The 22268-nt window shown below is 35.6% G+C and overlaps 1 protein-coding gene and 1 pseudogene across 1 annotated transcript; one reads left to right on the forward strand and one right to left on the reverse strand.

Moving 5' to 3' along the window:
* Positions 1–1128: 1128 nt before the first annotated feature.
* TRAM1L1 (translocation associated membrane protein 1 like 1) lies at positions 1129–2423 on the forward strand. The gene has a single exon (XM_028087385.2). It carries the CDS (start codon positions 1311–1313, stop codon positions 2421–2423), a length of 1113 nt encoding a protein of 370 aa, XP_027943186.1. The 5' UTR covers positions 1129–1310.
* Positions 2424–22163: 19740 nt separating this feature from the next.
* Positions 22164–22268, reverse strand: LOC148164875 (U2 spliceosomal RNA; annotated as a pseudogene).

Here is a 22268-nt window from a genome sequence, read left to right on the forward strand (position 1 = left end):
GACCGGAGTATTTTGTTCAATGTCTTAGAAGTAATTACACCAGTTGGACTGCATCTTTTGTTAGTGCACAGCACGCAGAGAAAGTGATAAAAGGCAATTGGCCATTCTAAATTTAATTGCGCTTTATTCTTTAAATCATGTAGCACTTTTCTTTTGAAATGTATATTCCAAACTTCAAACTTTAACTATCAGTAATGATTATGATCACACGGGACCCAGAAGAAACAAGAAAACTGCTCTGGATCCAAAGAGAAATTTGAAGACTGACATGAAATTCGAATAGAGCAAGGCATTAGCATTTACAAAAGAAGCTGTTTTTCAATGCGTATTTTAGCAAATTTATAGGGAACAATCATAAAAATGAAACACGAGGATATTATCTGCTAGAGCAAGGAAAATCAGTTTTGGGCTTTATAACCAAAACATCTTCCTATGAACTGACATATACTTGTCCCCGTCTAACCACCACTCAACCTTTAAAAATATAAGTACAATTAATGCCACAATTATTATTATTGCTAACACGGCAACTATTTTTTTAATAATGTCTTGTTGTTGCTGTAATGAAATATTTCCACGTGTTAAGGATTTACAATGAGGCAATACAGTACAACAGTGAAGAGCACATGCTCTGGATCCAGACGATTCAAATCTTGGTTCCCACATTTACCAGCTGTGTGATCTTGGGCATATTACTTAACCTCTCTGTACCTTAGTTTCTCATCTGTAAAAAAAAAACAAAGAAATAAAAAATAAAAAAAAAAATTATCACTCCGTATTTACCTCATTGGGTTTTCCAGAAAGGACACATTTATAAATAGAAGCAAAGTGTTCCGAACAGCACCTGTAAATGCTAAGCGCTATGAGAGTTTGCTTCTATCATCATTATTATTTGATGCTGTTTTCATAATCATGCTGATGAAGAATAACCAGAGTTCTATCCTGCTTTGTCATGATTACTGACGAAGATGCCACTGAAAAATAATTCAGGAGCATCTTGACGGTGCCAGTGGATTTCAAGAGGCGACGATCAACGTGGAAGATCAACGCTCGCAACCCCGAGCCTGGCGCCGGGCAGGGGCGCGGCACTCGATTTCCTTCCCTGCCTCCGCCGTCCCCCTGGTGCGCATGCTCAGTCCTGCTCGGCCCTTGCCTTTGATTTATATTTTTCTGGGCGGCCGCGGCGACCCGGGACTGGCTCCGGGATGGGAAGTGAAGCCCCCGGAGCTGCGGCGGCGGCGGCGGCGCTGTGAGGAGCAGCCAGGGGGAGGCAGCTGCGGGTCGTCGGTGAGTATCTGGGAAGCGCTACCATGGCGTTTCGTAAGAAGAGCACCAAGAACCCCCCAGTCCTGAGTCACGAATTCATCCTGCAGAATCATGCGGACCTCGTCGCCTGTGTGGGGATGTTCTTCGTGCTGGGGCTTATGTTCGAGGGAACAGCTGAAGCGTCTATCGTTTTTATTACTCTTCAGCACAGTGTTACCTTTCCTGCAGCAGAAGAACGAGCCACAGAATCAAAGTTCCTTTACTATTATGGCATCAAAGATTTGGCCACGGTTTTCTTCTACATGCTAGTGGCAATCATCATTCACGCCACAATTCAGGAGTATGTGTTGGATAAAATTAACAGGCGAATGCAGTTCCCCAAAGCGAAACAAAGCAAATTTAATGAATCTGGCCAGTTTAGTGTATTCTACCTTGTTTCTTGTATTTGGGGCACATTCATTCTAATTTCTGAAAACTGTCTGTCAGACCCAACTCTCTTATGGAGGGCTCATCCCCATAATATGATGACATTTCAAATGAAGTTTTTCTACATATCACAATTGGCTTACTGGTTTCATGCCTTTCCCGAACTCTATTTCCAGAGAACCAAAAAGCAAGATATCCCTCGTCAACTTGTCTACATCGGTCTTCACCTCTTTCACATTGCTGGAGCTTACCTCTTGTACTTGAATCATCTGGGACTTGTTCTTTTGATGATGCACTACTTTGTTGAATTACTTTCCCACATTTGTGACCTGTTTTATTTTAGTGATGAAAAGTACCAGAAAGAGTTTTCTCTGTGGGCAGTTGTGTTTATTTTGGGTCGACTTGTGACTTTAATTGTTTCAGTAGTGACTGTGGGCTTTCACCTGGCCGGAGCGCAGAATCAGAATCCGGATGCCATTACTGGAAACGTAAACGTGTTGGCAGCTAAAATTGCTGTTTTGTCATCCAGTTGCACCATCCAAGCATACATAACATGGAATTTATTTAATGTCCAGCTTCAAAGGTGGATGGAAGAAGACACTGCTCTTCAGGCCCCAAGTGTGAAGAAGAAACGGACTAAAGGGAGGTCTTCTAGAAAAGGAACAGAAAATGGTGTGGCAACTTCAAATAGAGTAGACTCTCCCCATAAAAGGAAAGAGAAATCTTCATAATGAATTACAAGCTAGTTGATGACTGTCCCCAAAGAAGTCTGCTCTTTACTATAAGATATCTTTGTGTGCTGCAGATTTTTCTGTTCTTGAAGATAGTTTGTGCTGTCTTTGATTTCTATTATTGTACTGTGTAATGTATTTTTTTAAAGGCATTTGAGGGGAAGATGATTATGAACGGAAACAAAATGATACAGACTAAGAATCATCAAATGGTTCAGGGATCACCACATTTTGTTTTGTTATTTTGAACAATGATTTCCTAATGATTTGTAGATAATAACTAAAAAAATCCGCATTATCAGTGACACAATTTCTTGCTCCTGCCAATCTTTTATAACATTAGCAAGGTGGTCTGGTATAGCAACGTCACATTTTTTAATGTTCTCTTTTAGGACAACATGGAAATATTATAAAGGTGGAATTCAACTTCATTACGTTTTCAGTGTTCTCTAATTCTTAGAATTTAATTTTTTTTTTTTTTTAGAACTTACAACTGGAGAAAAGATTTGTAAAAGCACCAAAATAATGATGTGTTTTATAGGTAGTGGTTGTTAATATTACATCCCCATTAAAAAAAATACTAATGGGTAATGTGTGGAGATTTATTACCATATATTGAATCAAAATACCATGAATTAATATAAAAGTGTTACTGAAGAGGTAAAAATCATCTTGTCCATTTTAAACACTTGTAAACTAGAAATAAAAAAATTAAATATTTACTGTAAAAGGAAATCAGACTTAGTCTTTTTTGCTATGTTTATTAAAAATTATTTTAATGAGGCTTGTTAAAAGTTTGGTATCCACACCATCTTGGAAAAATGTTGTTTAACCTGCAAATCATTTTGAAAAACAATGCTTACTTGATTTCTATCTATAAAAAGAATGTCAGCTAGTTACACACAGAAAGGACTTAACACACTAACCTTAAGTAATTTGAAAATCAGATGGATAGTCTTATGAAAGGCCTGTCAAAAATACTGTTATAAATATAGTGCTGCTTCCAACTTTAATTGGGAAACGTTCATCTGTATGAGTCCTATTTTGGATATTTGTGTATACTAAAGTGTATGTGGATATATAGGTATATAGGTAATATCTTTATTGAAGCCAATAGAAAGAATGGACTGTAGTGGGTGAGTATTTTATTTATCTCTTTTTCTCAACCTTCATTTTGATTTCATTTCCATAATGCGAGTGTTTATACTTTTTTCAGGAGGCAGTGCTTGAAAAATATGCTAGAATAAGGCCATAGATTTCCCATTCCTCCGTTTTCTCCCACCGTGTCTCTCATCTCTGCTTTCGATAGCCTTCTATTTGGTTTGTTGTGGGTAATTCAGCTTTTCCAGTCATGGGGGTCCTTGAAAATTAAATTTAGTATACTTGTATTGCAGACTAAAGACAGAAGAGTCACTTGGCCAAGGTTTCTTTTCTATTTAGTTTGAGAAGTAGACGATAAAGCAAGATTGTTCTTTTTAGACTATAGAATCAATTATCCTTTTTTCCCCCTTCAGTTGCCTAAGGCTGTCTTGGTAGCACATGCCCTGAGGCCCAAATTACAGTAACTCCACTTTAACCAACCATTCTGCAAATTGTAAAAGAAAGATTTTCAACTTCTCATGTGAGAGAGTGGTCTTTCTCACTTTCCTCACTTTTAAAGAATTCTGGCCTGTTACTTGTAACCCCACTCTTGGTAACAAATTTCTTATCCATTATACACTTCATCTGAAAGTAAGTGCAGGCCCCACTCAAACTGGTAAGTGATTACAAGAAAATCACTATCTCATGTGACAATGCCAAGAGTTAAACTGGGTTTAACATTAAATAGGATTAGGGCCTAGATGGATTTCCCTGCGATTTTCTTGGCTTTGTCCCTCTCAGATTCACTTTCTGCTTGGTAGCAAATGATTATAGCTGTCCTAGACTTCATACCTACACATTACATGGTAGAGAAGAAGAGAGAAAACCAGATTTCTAGAATTCGGAATACTGAGAGTTACCTTTAGTGAACTCATTTGATAAGAGGGGTATACTGGGTTGATTGGTTAAGTTAGGTTATAAGCTTCACCTGTGGAAAAAGGCAAAGCATGTTTCTTGTAAGATACAGGTTCATGAAAGGTAGCAAGGTTATTAGAAAGGGGGAGGGATGTTGTGTACATCTCAACTATCCATAAAAAATAAGAGTTGCCAGAATATAAATGTATGCCAAATAAATTATGAAAGCAATGCTACAAATGACATTCAGCAATACAAATTAAGTCCCTCTTTAATATTACACTCCAAAAAAAAAAAAAAATCATGCTATAATAGATCCTAGTGCAATAAGTTGGTTTCTGTTAAAATGGACCACATGGAAACAAAATTCCCATTATGATTACTCAGTGTTATTAAAGTAGATGTTCACCAGCCCTATGAAAACTCATAACCACCAAAAGTTGCAAAAGTAATAAAGGTATGTTTGATATTTGAATTTAAAGTTTCTGCTCTGATTTATTGGTTTCAATGGTTGCCAAACTTTATTCCTTAAATAAGTCTACAGGTATAGATTTCCTAGGATGGATTCAAAGTAGATTTAAAAAAAAAAAAATTATTCTAGCACTTAACTAAAATTGTATCCTATTTTTCTTAAATAGTGTAAATGTGTATCTTTTAATTTTTAATTTTTTATGTTATGTTAATCACCATACATTACATCATTAGTTTTTGATGTAGTGTTCCATGATTCATTGTGCATAACACCCAGTGCTCCATGCAGAACGTGCCCTCTTCAATACCCATCACCAGGCTAACCCATCCCCCCACCGCCCTCCCCTCTAGAACCCTCAGTTTGTTTCTCAGAGTCCATAGTCTCTCATGGTTTGTCTCCCCCTCTAATTCCCCGCCTAAATATCTCATAGAAGACAAGCAAGTTTTAGGTCCTATTATTTTCCTGGTGATCAGTATAATTCTCCATTTCATTTCAATAAAAAAAAGACTTATAAATATTTATTCATTTATCTCTCATCAGTATTTGTTTACCTGTAGAGTAAATATGTATAGCCAATAGTGTATTAACCTGGAACAGAGTCAAGAAGATTACTTGCAACATTAATAATTTAAAGATTTCTTGAAGACAGGATGTATTCTGATATTATTTTAATTTGGAAAAACAAGTAAAATTTTAAGGTCTCAATCAGACTAAATGAGAATAATTAAGTAAAGTAATAAAGACTTATCATTGGTGCTTTATACTAGACATATGGGAGTAGTTCCTGAGAGGAAGTTCTTGCAGGGGAAAGCATGCTTGAGAATGTGACCTGCACAGTGGGCTGAGATACTTGGGTACTTTTGTTATGGCAGAGAATGCCTTTTGGGAGCCCAGACATTGTAATCTGGAGACAGAAGGTGCCTGGCATGGCCAGAGAGAAAAGACAGTATGAGTGAGTGTATGGAAGTAACTGAGGTTTAATGACAGATCAGATTACCAGAGAATTCACACACTCCCATCTCCTGAATTTCTCTGGATATAGAGGAGGTTTTGTTTTTTTTCACTGCCATCTTTCAATCAAACCTGTCTTCTGGGAGGAACTATCCACACTGAATAAAACAGTAATACCTGCAAATTCCTATCAATTATGTAGAAAATTACAAATCCATCATACAAAAAATCACACACTTCTCAGTATTAAATTGGAATTTTCCTCATGATTATACAATCATATGACTGTCTAAATTTTACCTTCTAAATCCCTATAAACAAATTCTTTTAGGGACCTGCACCATATGGAAGTTTTAAGTATTCAATAACTAATGAAAGAAGTCAAACGTTAGGATACCTCCCAAGGTGAATCACTTGCTTCTTCCTCAATCTTGGCAGGTGCCATCAAGTGTTTTGGGCTACTGCACTGGGTCAGCTAATTTTTTTTTCAATTTGAAAAATGCATTGACGTGCAAACTGACCACTTTGGGGGATATTTGCATAATTTAGGAAATGAAAAAATCAATGTATTTAAAAAAACAATGTATTCAAATTTACAAATTATATTTTAATATTTATGTTGGCAACTTATTTATTGGTTTGAGGGAGAGCTTTTTTAAATTAATTAAACAATAAGACCAGCAAGATGTGGAAATATGAACTCTATCTTGAGATGTAAGTACTTTCAGTGTGTGTGGCTTGCGTGAAATCTCAATTTAGCACTAAGAAATGATGTTTTCTCATATTTTCTCAAGTCATGAGATTCTGGGCACTGACATGATTTGATAAATGGTGTTGGTGGTGTTGAAACTGAGCATTTTTTTATTTTTAATTTGAGAATTCACTTCCCCTGTATTTAAAATATTTTGCCTGAATTATTGAGTAGCCACATCTCTTGTCAGCAATGCTAGTACATCATTAGTGTGACATTAATTTAACGCTGTTCCTTTTTAAATTCAAGCAAACCTTTGACACATATCACATTCCACTTTCATTTCCTAAATTTCAGTTGTATTGAAAAGAAAGGTAATAATATTATTATAAATAATGGTCAACAAAACAAATTATGGCTGTCCTTGCTGTGGTCCTTAGAACTGTGTGAACTTTGGAAAACACTTAAACATTCTAAGTATTTAGATTGCATGTCTCTAAAATGACAAAGATATTTATCTCAAAAGATGCTTTGAAGACTGAAAATATATGTATATACAGTGTCCATAAATTGCAGGTGCATAGGCCGGTTCATATGTTGTCCATATATATATATATACATACATACATACATACATACATATATATATATACACTTATATACAATTATTAATCTCATTTAACATATGTATGTGAATGTATGCACACACATAAGTAGATGTTTTCTCTTCTACATTTACTTTATTTTTTATTTATTTTATATTTTTAAAGATTTTATTTATGTATTTGACAGAGAGAGAGAACAAGCAGAGAAGCGAGCAGAGGGAGGGGGAGAAGCGGGCTCCCCGCTGAGCAGAGAGCTGGACCTGGGGCTCCATCCCAGACCCTGGGATCATGACCTGAGGGGAACACAAACACCTAGCTGTCTGAGCCACCCAGGCGCCCACTTGTTTATTTTTTGATAGACTTTTTTTAGAGAAGTCTTAAGTTCATAGCAAAATTGAGCAGAAAATACAGAGTCCCCAAATTACTCCTAAGTCCCTCCCCCACCCAACCTTCCCTATTATTAATATAGCCACTAATTTAGTATCGTAAATAATAGTTCCATTGCCCAAAAGTCCTCTGTGCTCTACCTATTCAAACTCTCCTCTATTCATTTTTAAACACTATACAGATGTATGGCATTGAGTTTTCCCTTATATCTTAGCAGGAGGCAATGGAAAAGTGTGGTGATAATTCAAGTATAGCAGTAGCTCCAACTCTGTATTTAGCTGATACTTTGTAAGGAATCCTTTCCTAAATGTATGAATTATTTTGACTAAATAATGCACATCATAAATACATATATGGCCATATTTAAAATGCATAGAAATTCTCTTCTGAGTAAATGCACACTTATTTTAAAGAGTTACCAAATTCATAGTAACTATGAACTATTTTTCTGACATAAATGATGGAAAATATAAATGACTTCATGTGAAAACTTTTGATATATATTAATTCTGAATATAGGTCTTTATACTGAAAGCATTTGAAAACATTGGTCTAGGTAAATTACATTACCAATAAAAATTCAGCTTGTAGCATATTCAGAATTACATTTCAGACTAAATAAATGAGCTAAGCATTTATTTAGGAAAATCCAAGAGCATCAACAACCATTTTAGTAGTTATGAGTACTAGACAACACACTCCTTTGGTATCAAGTAATGTATATTCTTTGTCATTTCATTCTCATTAACTAACATAGTGTCTCTTAGTAGTTTCTCAGAATTTGTTGAACTCAGTTGAAATAACCTTTTATGTCATAATTAAAACAAATAAGCAAACAAAATTTAGTACAACATTCCTTTGCTATCTTTTCTAATATTGACTTCCTTTCCCTTTTATACCCTTTTCCAGTTGGAAGTATTAATTACTAATTTATTGCCGGTCTCCCATACCAGTTTGAGGTCTGGGATCATGAGTCCTTTTTTATTTTTTTTTAAGATTTTATTTATTTACTTTAAGCAGGCTCCATGCCCAATGTGGGGCTTGCCCTCACAACCCTGAGAAATCTAAGAGTCTCATGCTGTACTGACTGAGCCAGCCAGGTGCCCCCAAGTCTTTAAATCACTAAGGTAAACTTAGCATCTAGCACAATGCCTAGTACAGTGGGTGCACTCAGTAAAAATGTGTTGACTGACAAGGAACTTGATTTGTGGCAGAGTATATATTATTTATTGACCTAAACATATCTTACAAAACCTAACATATGTGAACTTTGATATTTTGTTCTTAAGCTACTTAAATGAAAACTGTGGTTCCAAACATTGGGCTTTTCTTTAGAAATATCTGAGAGTCACGTATCATCATCCTAATGGTGTTTGTAATTTGTCAAACTCTGAAACTTGAGCGCTTTTTCTAAGAATTGAGCTAGTATGGCTTCTAAATGTGAAGCTACTATTAAAATCTTCAATATATGAATCAGAATGCCATTTTTAATGTGCACATGAATAAAAGATATGATAGTTGATCTACATCCTGAAAAGCAGTTTTGTAATGTTAAAGAACAAGGAGAATAGTGCTTTTGAAAAGATGAAAAAGACTAAGGCAGGGAAGCCAAACCTGAGTAATGGCTGGTGCGATAGGCAAAAAACAAGGGTAAATAGTGTCACAGAACCTAAAAGAAAAGTGTAATAAGAGAATGAAGATACCAGTTTTAGCCAATACTATTGAGAGTTCAATCAAGTTCCTTAAGATTAGAAATAACAAAGCCTGCACTAGGCAACATTTAGGTCACTGGAGACATTGGCAAGATCAGTTTCAATGGAATTATGGGATGAGAGCCCTACTGGAATGGATTAAAATGATATTACAAATACTTTTGTACCAAATGTCTCTGTGAAGAACAGAGAAATGGAAAAGAGTAATGCATTCTCTTATGCAATAAACAAAGAGGGACATGGAGTCAAGAGAGTTGGTTTTGTTGTTATTTTTGTAATTATTTTTAGGATGGAAGATATTAGGAATATCTGTATATTTGTATGCTGAAAAACACATGACAGAATGGAGGATGACAACTGCAAGAGCAAAGCCCAGTTACCTAAGTCCACCGAAGAAATGCGTAGACAACACGGATTCCTGATTTGAAAAGAACACTTTTAACTCTCCAGTTTGCATATTTTCAGGCAACCTTTGAAACGTGCAGACAACAGACACATATAAGGAGATGTATATATCTTCTTGCCTTTATTCTATATTATTGCATTATAGTAGATGTAGATTTACCATTATGACCATGAAAATCTGAGCAGAGGTAGTAGTATAAAATATTTTAAGGGATGGCGTTAGGTGATCTTTTTCCTTTTTTTTTTTTCAATATGTGTTGTTCTAACTTAAGCAATTTTTTTTCCTCCCAGAAATGAAAATTAAAATCTATTCAAATGGAGAAGACATTGAATTAAGCATTTGTAGTTGACCTCTCTCTTTGGCTGACATGTTGACAAACAACTCATATCATTTTGTAAGGGTTGGGTGGATGTCTATTTCTGTCAACTAAAAGAACTTGTCAACCTTAACAGAGGGTAATTATCCCCAAAGAGCAACAAGTTGCCATCATAAAGGTTGTGAAATGTGTGCAAATATAATTTATTCAAGCAAAACTGATTGCTTCTATTAGCACATATTCCACACTTCTCAAATCCCAGGGGTACTTTAGATGCATGAGTCCTCTTAAATTCTTTCTAATGATGCAACACATAACCATTACTAATATGGGTAAATACATGTCACATTATAAGAGTTTAAAGTTTCTTTTTTTTTAAAACACAATTCTAGATTTCCATGGGTTCAACCATCTTACCTTGCAAGGTCATTTATTCAGAGAAATTCAAGCAACCAACCACCAGACACCTCTAAATTCTTATCAGGAAATAGTTTAACCCAAGCAACTATTAACTCAGAACCTATACAATATTTTTAACCACAGAATTATTGCTGGATTTTTTATGTATGTCATCACATTCCAAGTTAGAATTGAAATTAATATAGGCCTGCTGAAACTGGGTGAAATCTAATATCTACAAATTTTATGGTTATCATACTAGTGCTTAAAACTTATATAAGAACAAAATGTACATTTACAAATGTACTTTTATTTTTGGTTAGCTCTTCGTATCTTTAAAATTATATAGCAAATTTTAAAATGCTATATCCAACCTATACATAGCAGAGTCAAAACTGTAAACAAATGTATAACTTTTAGGGGAAAAAAAGTCAAATAGTAAAAAAAAAAAATGCCAGCAAGCTGAGTTTTAGCAAATACTACATGTATGTATGTAGGGCATCAGCAGATAATGAAAAGATATTTGAAAGTAATATAACTCTAGCCATAATGTACAGATATCTTTTTTTTTTTGCTTTATTTTTGCCTCTTGGTCCTAGTTTTTTTTCTCTCCACCCTTATTTTCCAACAAATTCAAATAATATAATATAATATAATATAATATATAATATAATATATAATATAATATAAATATAATGGATTTCAAAGGCACCAGGTGGTGTTCAAAACAGGAAATCTGAGCTGTGTTTTCTTTTTAATTGAAGTTTCTATCTTTCCATTCAATTATCATGCCTAGGACTAAACAGAGCTAATGACAAGTTAAAAAATAAAGGAAAGAAAATAAAGTATGCTTTTTTGAAAATCCACACCAAGAAGAGAAAGGCCTGCTGATTTTTTTAATCAACTTCATTATTCCTGTCAATAATGCTAATTCATAATAAGACATCCAAAGACTCCGAATTTCATTAACACTGCTTAAATTAAAATGAGATAATTTTACTATATTTTGGAGGCTGACTTTTTAATATTATTATGTGTTAACAAAAAGGACATATTTTGAATGCAATTTCTCCCATCTGAAAATAGCTTATTAGTCATACTCTATTGCATACATACATATTAGTACAAAGTAAAACAACCATCAACTATGAATAACTTTACATAACACACTTACATAACATGTCTGATAAAATCATGTGATTGGGTAGACGGAGAAAGATGTCCAAAAGACTCCAAGAAAAAAGCCAGCAAGGGAAGGTTTCAGTGAACCTCTGGGAAGTTACCTTAGGTAAGCAGTTACAGTGTCTAAATGTCACATGAAACGGTCATTCCAGGTAAAATGGCATGTCTGTTAACTCGAACTTGCTCCAACTTTGGCAGTCACAAAGTTCTGTAAAACCAAAGAACTGTTCTAACTAACCTAAACTTCTTAGGCCAAAACTTCTACTCTGTTTTCTTTAGAAGAAAAGTGAGTCTCAGTAACCATTCCTCAAATATTTATTGGGCATTTTCCAGAGTTGGTGGTAGGCAGGGAGGAGATAATGATAACTAACATACCCAGTGACAGGCTGTCGTTAAGTGGTATGTACAGCTTGAGAATCAGCCACAGCGCAATATTCAGAAGCTGTCTAGACAAGCAGAGTGTCAAGTTTCCTTGAAAAGACAAATACAGTGGTGGAGTGTGCATCGTCCCCTAGAACGGCTCCAACAGCAACGCAGAGGTAAGAGACTGGCGAAATAACATATCATGACTTCAGCACAGTCTTGACTAGCTGTTCAGAAGAACACAGTCAGTCAGTAAGCTCCAGTGCGCTCGGCATTGCTACTGTGTGGGTCTTGGGCTGCAGTGTGCACAGGTGGTGCAGCGCTCAAGGTGGCGGGAGAGCGGAGCGCCCCAGCAGTGTGGTGGAAGCAGTGTGCTGGCTGAAACGGTAGCGGTGGAAAGGGCCCCAAACCTTGCGCAAGAGGAACGTTATGTGCTGATCTGTGGCGAGACGGGAATGGTAGAGGCAAGAACAGCCGGAACCAACTTGGGAGAGTGGGTGGGACTAGGGATGAGAGAGAGGAGGGCGAACTTAAAGGAGTCAACCACTCCTGAAGTCACACTTGTTGGAAGTAAGTCACTGACAAAATTCCTGTGAGAATGATCTGGTTGGCGAGGTCTGGAGAGAACAACTGGCCCGCTAAAATAGATCTTAGTGGAGCTAATTCAGTGTGATACATCACATGGAAACCATTTTGAAAACCTCACAGAACATGCTTAATTTACCAAAACATAGGCGCATCCAAAGTTTAATGTATGATTGTGTGAGAATAGCTGACAATATGAGAATATTTGTAAATCAGAAATGGAATCACGTATATCCACTTCAAACTTCCTATGAAATTCTGTGACAGCTGTTTGAATTAATCCTTGGTGCCCCGACGGCAGCACCTCTGTACTACATTATTTATTATCTCCCTGCGTGATGGTCCTTATGTGAATAACTAAGCCCTTCAACAGTCCTCTCATCGGAGTCACTCTTTGGAATGTGACATTATTAAAGAGATATACTTGATCCTGGTTTTAAACCGTGGAGAGAAGAAACCATGAGTGGGTCAAATGAAAGTGTCAAACAGGAATAGGCTCTGGCAGGGAAATCTACAGTTTGAGTGCCAAATCCTTCGCCGCGGGGGCGGTGTTATCAGGACGACCTCCAACTCACTCAGCAGAGTTTTTAAACGTGCCGTGCTGTTGGCCAGCAGCACGCATCCTGTGAAGTTCTCAGAGATTGATTTTGCTTCCAGGGGAAATGCTATTTATTCGCATCTGTTTTCAAGGTTTTTAAGAAAAACAAAACAAAACAAAACAAAACAAAAAAACCACAAAGCAACACAACGCTTGCCTTCCCACTGCCGACAGGCAGGCTTAGAGAATGACATTACCATGCCCTTTAAAAATACTGAACTAGCTGCCTAATAATGTTTTCTTCTAAATTATTCTAAAAAGAAAAGTAGTTGGCATGTATTGGGGATTGTTTTACATAAGAAAGCAATTTCAGTATTGACTGAAATAATTTAAATCAATTGTTCTAGTTTTAAACAATAAAACATAAGGGGGGAGCGAAAACCTCTTTTTAGTTATTCCCATGCATGTTACTTAAGAAATACTTTTACCATGTTAGAAAACTTGTAAGAAACGTTTCACTACATTTACATTGATTTTGATATATATGTCAAAATGTTATTTATATATATATATATATATATATACACAAAATGTTTCAGTTTCTGCACTACAAAATTAATCCTCTTGGTGATTATGACAATAGCCTTAAATTCTTGAAGTTACTAAGATTTCCTCATTATTTAATTTCTTTTTTTCCCTCAGTACATTATTTTAAAATATTGGAAATAATAATAATAGTAATAAAAACCTGACTATAATGTAAGGTTCTGGTGAAGTTAACCTATATATGAAAATTTATGAGACAAAATTATTCACAAATAATGAAGACTTAAATTCTCCATTTTTGTTATCGTTCTTGAACTCGGTTTCATTAACTAAAATACATATAATAGGGAGGCTAAAAGATTTATATCATTGTCAATATCAGAAAAAAATGCCTAACAAAATTTAAATGGCATTTTTAGAATAATTATATTTAGATTTGTTTTATGTTATTCACTTGATTCCACACATTATTATGACATCAAATATGTCAAAGCTTCATAGTTATTCAAGCTAGTTCTGACCATTATATATTATTACATTCTGATTAGGAGCATCATTACAATTACTATGCTGCCTTAAATTCCATATTTTGATCACTACCTCCCTCACTAAACTGTAAGTATGTGAAGAAAACTGAAAAAATTTGTGGAATTGAATGTGTCTGTTTGCAAAATGCTTATTTATTTTTCAAATTGGTTAAGGCTGTTCTTATTTATCATGGGAATGGTATTATTTACAGGCAAGAAGTTGGGCTTCACTAGGGTTTCGCAGAAGAGAGGTGTGATAAAATTTCAAGGAATTATTAGGATAAATGCTCCAATGATCTCCTATGTGAATTGTTCCCTGTAATACATATTTGACAATAGTAAACAGCTTATTGTTCATTATCTTTATCTGCTTAGAGTCATAATAGGTTTAGGTAATTTATGGCCTATTAAATTATAACCACTTGAGTACAGAGATCTTACACTTCATTATATGCCTTAAATTCCACAGCATACAGTATGATGACCTGTTAAAGATGACACTTAAATTATATATTTTACTGATTATCCTTGGTATAAAAGTGTAATTCAATTCTCGACTCAGCAAATGTTAATTGAGTGCCCTCTGGGCTAACACTGTGCTCAGCCTGCAGCTAACAGTGAGGAAACACAGTGCCTCCCTGAAAGAGATCAAGCTGGTATGATACTCTAAAACAAGCTAGGTAATTGGGTGGGCTATTCATACTGTAGGAGAAACGCATCTTATCTGATTGGTTTAAGGAAGAACCAAAAGCTGATGACGATGGTGAGATCTGTAGGAAAACGTAGAGGTTAGACAGTTCCAACAGTGGAGTGCACATTTTCCAGATGGAGAGGGGCGCATGGAAAAGCTCAGAACTGCCCAAGGACATGACAGTCTTGAGCACTAGCAATATTATTAGAAGATAGAGCACAGATGAGGGAGGAAAGGAAGACTTTGAATATTATGCTAAGAACTTTATACCGACCTGAGATTAATTTCTTACTAATATCTTCTTTCAGCTCTCCGGCTTGGGTAAATTAGCCACTGAAGGTAGTTTTCTGAGACAAAAAAATGCAGGGGGGGGAGAGATAAGTTTGTAGACTAACAGCAATTGAATTTTTAGATACTTTGAATTGAGATGCTCTTGAAACAACAAAAAATATCAAAATAGAGAGTATCAATATTATCAAAATATACCAGACTGGAAATGAGGAGAAAGAGCTCAGGTGGAAATAGGTATATTTTGGAAAGTCATCATTACGTGGATGATAATTGAAGTCACATTGTAGGTTGAAATCTCAAAAGTGGTCGTGTAGAGGGAAAATGGTCAAGGATTCATGAAATCTCTGTGGATGGATAGGTAAAGAAAAAAACATGAAAGAGCCTGTGAAAGAATCCTTAAAAACACCAAACAGCATTTCTAGGAATGGACAGATAATGTCTTTACCAAGGCAAATGCTTAAGTAAATCACTAAAACCAACGGGCTCTGTTCCTGGGAACTCTCTTCTGTGTGGTCCAACAAAATGTACAGTCTGAGATAAGAATTGGAGACATTAAATTGGCTAAATTATTTAGCAAAAGGAACTTCTTTCATTCCAGAAAATTGTTGAAATAATTGCCACAAATTATTTTACAAAGAAATAAGCATCTCACAATAAATTAAATAATAATTAAGCACACAAGAAAGCAAGGCATCATAAACATATGGTAGATGATGAAAAAGACTTTTTATATACTGTTGACAGATTTCTTGTACTAAATACCAAAGATTTTAAAACTATGATTAGTATGTTAAAAGAAATAATGTGAGCCCCAACATATTTTCAGGAAACAGAAAACTATAAAGTGTGATGTAGCATACTTGGATAGAAAATAGAAGTTCAAGAAAAAGAAATATATATAACAAAGAAAATATAAAACTCAATGAAATAGACAACAAATTAGAAACATATAAAGCTGGAGGAGATGTCAAAAAAATTATGCCAAAATAACACAAGGAAACAGAGAACAAAAAACTATAATGAGAAGGTTTAATGTGTGTTTAACTGGAGTTCCAGAAAGAGAGGCAAGAGAAAACAGACAGAGAGCATATTTAAAGGTAACAGCTGGAAAATTTCCAGAATTATCAAGCAACACATATCTTCACATCCAGAAAGCCTAATAAATTTCAGACACAATTAAAACACAACACACATACACACACACATACACATAGACATGCCGAGTCACTTCAGAAAACTAAATGCAGAGAGATGGTCTTAAAAATTGCTAGAACAGAAGGAGAAATTGAGAGCAGAAAAGGGGATACTCTGAGAAGAATTGATTCTTTACAGTGATGATAATGGTATGTAAATCTCTGTACTGAGAGAAATTGTCAAGCTAGGAGTCTATATCTGTAAAAATATTTTTCATGGAGAAATAGTACCACTCATAGGCCACTCACAGGCAACTATAAATTCCGCCTGGACATCTTGGCTTTAGGGTTTCTTTTCTGGGTCTCCTTTAGCATGATGCTAACTAACTGACAGGGCTCTGAATCTCTGGGGACCTGGGGATAGGCCCTCCAGAGCCCAAGACCCGTTTCCTTCTAAATTGTGCTCTATGGATCTAGAACCCTAGAATTCTGCACAATAGCTTCAAGTTACTTTTTAGGCCTGTGCAGGACATTTTCCCAGGCTTATCGGCCACTGGCTGGATGAAAACTCTGCTGTAACTCTTATTGCTCTCTTTTGGCTTGAGGAGGAGCCAAAAGATGCCTCTTTGAGAGATGGATGGGATTTTGAACAGAGCACAGTCATGTGGACAAGGTGTCTGTACTCAGGTACTTAGGAGTCCAGGAGGTCAGAAATGTAGGAGGGAAGAGATGCACCAGGAGTCTCCAAGTGTATTCTTGCACTGGGCTCTAAAAAATATTAAGGGTGGGTATATCTAAAGAGATTTTCAGAATGTTTGTTAACAGTAGAATTTTGTTAAATAATTATTAAGACAGTGCTTCACTCAAAAGGAAAAATGAAAGAGGAATTAAAAATATAATTCAAATATTCCAAAGAAGGTAAGGATAGAAAAATAAAAATTAAACAAGACCAACAGAAAACATAAAACAGGACTATAAACAAAAAAATTAAAATTATCAGTAGTCAGCTTAAATCTAAATGGTGCAACTCTTTCGGCAAAAGATAGAGTATCAGACTAGATAAAATATATATATATATATATTTATTTTTACACTGTTTAGAAAAAGCACATGTAAAATATAAAAATGAAAATCTTGAAATCTAAGAACACACACACACTTGTACAACACACACACATAGATGTGTACATAAATGTATATTTATACATAATTATTTTGCACAAAAGTGGTTGTAGCTATATTCATATGAGACAAAAGAAGCTTTAAGGAAAAAAGTAATACTGGCTATCTATATGAAAATTGCACAATGATTAAAGCTTCAATTTAACAGGAAGATAAAACAATTTTAAGTTAGCCTGCGTCTATGAATATAGCTTTACAAATGATCTTTGAGTCAGGGTTCTCCAATTTCAAGCAACACAAAGAACAACCAGCTTGGGTAGAAAAGACAAATGTTGATACAAAATGAAGCGATTAGCTTATGATGTCTGGAGGGCAGAAAGACAATGAGGAAATGGAAAAGAGTTCTAGTCATTAACACCTGCACCCAAGGACATGGTGCAAGGAACAGTCAGGGTTCAGGCCCCGGGCACAGCTGCCCGACAGGGTGCTGCCCCTGCCAGATGCTAGCTGCCCTTGAGCGGGATCTGCCTTGGTGAGTCAACTGCATACTCTCCCGTTTCATCTTGGAGCTACTTGTGTAATGTCAGGGATCCAGAGCAGGAGCACCCCTTTGTGTCATAGCTTTTAGAAATCAGGGAAGAAGTATCTGTCCCTTTGGGCTTCCATGTTTAATACAATATTGTGTCCTTTTTTTTTTTGGTTTGTTTTTAAGTTTGGTTTTGATTAGGGGTGAGATAAAGAGCTTCAAATATTTAGGTAATGGCCTCCATTTTCTGAAATACTAATGATTGTATAATTTCCTAAGAAATATATGACCACTCAAAATGAGATGTGTGTGTGTGTGTGTGTGTGTGTGTGTGTGTGTGTGTATTTAAGAATGTAAAATAGGGCCACAACATGCTGACTACCAGTTTCTTTCCATGTTCTGGCTACTCACACAGCCGTGCGCACACCTACACACATACATACTGGCATGTATCCAGTAGTGGTACTTAGTAAAAACGAAATAAAATGACAGGCTAAGAAATACTAAGATAGACTATTGCAGTGGCAAATAACAGAATGAAAACTTCCCTCAAAACTATAGCCTAGCGTTCAAAGATGTAATTTTTCATGGAAATTACTACCGAGAAGGCATTCAACTTGCCTTTTCATGCCTAACTCTGAATGCTATTTCTGAATTATTGATTCACCGACAAGAAATGTTCCTAAAATAACTTTAATAATTAAGAGAATGGAATTCAATTTCCAAATAATAAATAACTCGTCTCATGCCCATTCTGACCACACACACACACACACACACACACACACACACACACACACACACACATCATATAGGACTGAGACCTTTCTGTGTGGAGCTCTGCTTGCCATCATCACTTACGAAACTAGTCCTGAGGAAGTGGCTAGCAATTTGACAGGGAGAGGCAAGCTGACAGCTTCTCATCAAATATCAAGCACTGCCATGTTTCCTACGTCAATCTGGATTTGACATTTAATTTAAAAAGTATCTTAACACAGGTCGACACTCAATAAAACAGATAGCAGCTGAAAAACCAATTTTTTTATTTAATGCTGAAAAATGCCTGTTGGCCAGAAGGTAGAATTATTTTAAGAAAAGCATCAGTGCTTTAACTCTGGGAATATTGGCAGTACTAAGAAAAAAGCATTTTTCAGTAGTTGAAGATATTGGATTTGGCTCAGAAAGAAAAAATCCTGGCGTTTAATAAGAAAATTGTGTTGCTGTGAATATAGAATTTCTATTGATAGATTTAGTAACCAACTTGGATAAAAGTGTACTCCACCTGTGTGTGTGTGTGTGTGTTGAGAGAGAGTGAGATTACTCACCCATATACGTGTATGTACATTAACCATAAATATATCATAGGAGCAGTGGCACTGGGCATCTCATAGATTGTTTCTTTTTTTAATTAATTTTTTATTTTTATTATTGTTAATCATTTTTTTTAAGATTTTATTTATTTGACAGAGAGAGACACAGCGAGAGAGGGAATACAAGCAGGGGCAGTGGGAGAGGGAGAAGCAGTCTTTGCGTGGAGCAGGGAGTCTGATGTGGGGCTTGCTCCCAGGACCCCGGGATCATGAGCTGAGCCGAAGGCAGACGCTTGACTGACTGAGCCACCCAGGTGCCCCATCTTTTTTTTTTTTAATAAAGGCTTTATCTTCTCATGAAAAATAGAGAATAGAAATGACAGTATATTTTGATCTTACAGAAAATGGGTACATTCTTAATATAATAAATTAGTGATAGAATCAAATTTTGTACCATATTGTCAACCTAATAAAATTGTTTTGACATTATTTGTGACAAGCTGAGGAAAAACAACTTTTCATAAATAATAGATTTCAGTGTGCTGTTTTCAGTGTTTTAGATTGTATTAGGAAATGAAAGCTTAATATTCTTTATTATCTCTAAAATTTCAAGTTAGATTATAAAACTAGGCTAACTTATCATAATTGAAATCATAATCAAATTATTTATTTGCTACTATAAACATACTGGGTAGCAATGTCTTAGGAGAGCAAATATCAAATTCTGTTTAAAATACTAGATCTTTTGGGGTGCCTGGCTGGCTCAGTCTTTGGGTGCCTACCTTCAGTTCAGGTCATGATCCCAGGGTCCTGAGATCGAGTCCTGCTTCGGGCTCCCTGCTTGGGGGGTAGCCTTCTTCTCCCTCTCCCACTCCACCTGCTTGTGTTCCCTCTCTCACTGTCTCTCTCTCTCACTGTCAAATAAATAAATAACATCTTTAAAAAAATACTAGATCTTTCTTGTGCTTTAGTAAACTTTGCATTACTCTCCTTTCATGTACTACATTTCTTAGGACTTTTTCTTCCCTCAATGGTTCCAGATTAGTATTTACCAATGGATGGCCCTCAGCTTTGATATGAAAAGCAGAAGTAGGAAGAAGTCATTATATTCTTAAGAGATACTGATGACCAAATATGGTTGCTACTCAATTTTCTCAGCAATTTCCAGCTCTCCTGTTGCAAGTTGATATAGTGTGTAGGGTAGTATTCAAATGATTCAGAATTTTGGTGTTTTCCGTGCAAACTTTTGAAAACCATTTCCTTTGGTTATGTAGGCTGATGTCTTCTGTGACTGTTTCCATGACCTTCCAGCAACAGCCCTGTGATCTGTCTGCACAGCTTCTGTTCTCTCTACAAATGTGAAAGCCCTAAATATTTTATGAATCCCTTTTGAATCATAATACTTAGTGTGCCTCTATTTACTTGACAAAGTATAGAATGATGACCTTCACTAAAAAGATGTATTGCTTCGAACTTAATGACCTACACTGGAGACCTATAACACTGATGGGAATAAAGTAGCTTTGTAGCTTCTGGATACTTGCTATCTCTGTGTGCCATCTCAAGGCAGGGCTGGCCCATTATCCAAATAAACAACAATTAAAAAAAAACAATTACAAAAAAGCAAAGAAGCTTCCTTTCACATGGAAGTTAATAACCTAAATTTTATTCCTTAATAGCAATTCTTGGCAAGTTTTTGTTTCCTCTTACATACGAATACTTGAAGTGGTATTGCTCTAAACCATCATATATATCTTACTGTGAACAATAAATCTAGGGCTGCAATTTCTACCAAACCATGCTATTTTTTTCCAAGCCATGCTGTTCTGATGTACTTTATTAATTTCATTTCTACCTGGTCCTAACTACTATCTTCAAGCAGAGAATGATGATCATCTTTTGGCTGAGACAAAACTTAAAAAGTGGTCTTTAAAACAAAATATCAGTGTTGTCTTTTTTGGAAAAAATAAATGAAGAAGGTCTGTCTCACTCAGATAATATTTTATCCTTTTACTTCTAGCATAAACTGATTATGGGTAAAGACCAGTCCTTGTTTATCAACATACATACCTTTTGCCTTCTCAACCACAGCACACAGCATAGTGCCTTGAACATAAATAGGTACTCTCTAAATGTCTTTAATTAAAATAATAAAGTTTAACTTCAAATGAGGGAGGTTGGACAGAAAGCTATACTGGGTAAAATAAAAAAAATAAAAAAAACAAACAAACTGTGGTCCGATTATACTTACTGCATAAATGTGGTAGGACCCATCCATGGGAGAGTAAGAATAAGAACAGAATGACAGAGATAGTTCATCTTTAATAGGAGGCTTTTAACCTTTTTGTGCAACTATGTATATACATATCTATATAGGAAAAAAAGAAGCCATTTTATTTTACTTTTTTGAACTTGTCAAAATGATTCTATAACTTTCATAAACTTTGGTGCTTACAATAATCTTATGTAGGAAAGATAGCCACTACTTACATAATCAAATTCAAACTTCTCATATATCCTTTCCTCTAAGAAGCTTTTATTTTTCATCTCAAATCAAATTATCCACTCTCCTCTGTGACTCCATTTTATATTATACCAAACTTTATCATAGTAATTTTAATATTTTATTGTACTTATTTCTCTATGCAACTGCCCCACCCCTACATTGAGCCTATCTTGGAGACAGAAAAAAGGCATTAAAAATACATACTTCCTGGGATGCCTGGGTGGCTCAGTTGGTTAAGCATCTGCCTTGGGCTCGGGTCATGATCCTGGGGTCCTGGGACCGAGCCCTGCGTCGGGCTCCTCACTCAGCAGGGAGTCTGCTTCTGCCGCTTCCCCTCCCCTGCTCATCCTCTCTCTCTCTTTCTCTCTCAAATAAATAAATACAGTCTTTTAAAAAGTACACATACTTCCTCATCAACTAGTATAGTTCCAAGAACATCGCCTGTTGAATGAATGAATGAATGAATGAATGAATGAATGAATGAATGAATGTTTCTTGAGTGAATGTATGGAGAAAATTTTTTTTTCCATATAGGCTTGTATATCAAACATTATTCTACACTTGATCTTAGCCAAAAGGCCGAGAAGCGAT

This window comes from Eumetopias jubatus, unplaced genomic scaffold, assembly GCF_037043125.1.
Source record: "Eumetopias jubatus isolate StellerSeaLion01/CBP00866 unplaced genomic scaffold, mEumJub1_p1.0 scaffold_2, whole genome shotgun sequence".
Classification (NCBI taxonomy): Eukaryota; Metazoa; Chordata; class Mammalia; order Carnivora; family Otariidae; genus Eumetopias; species Eumetopias jubatus.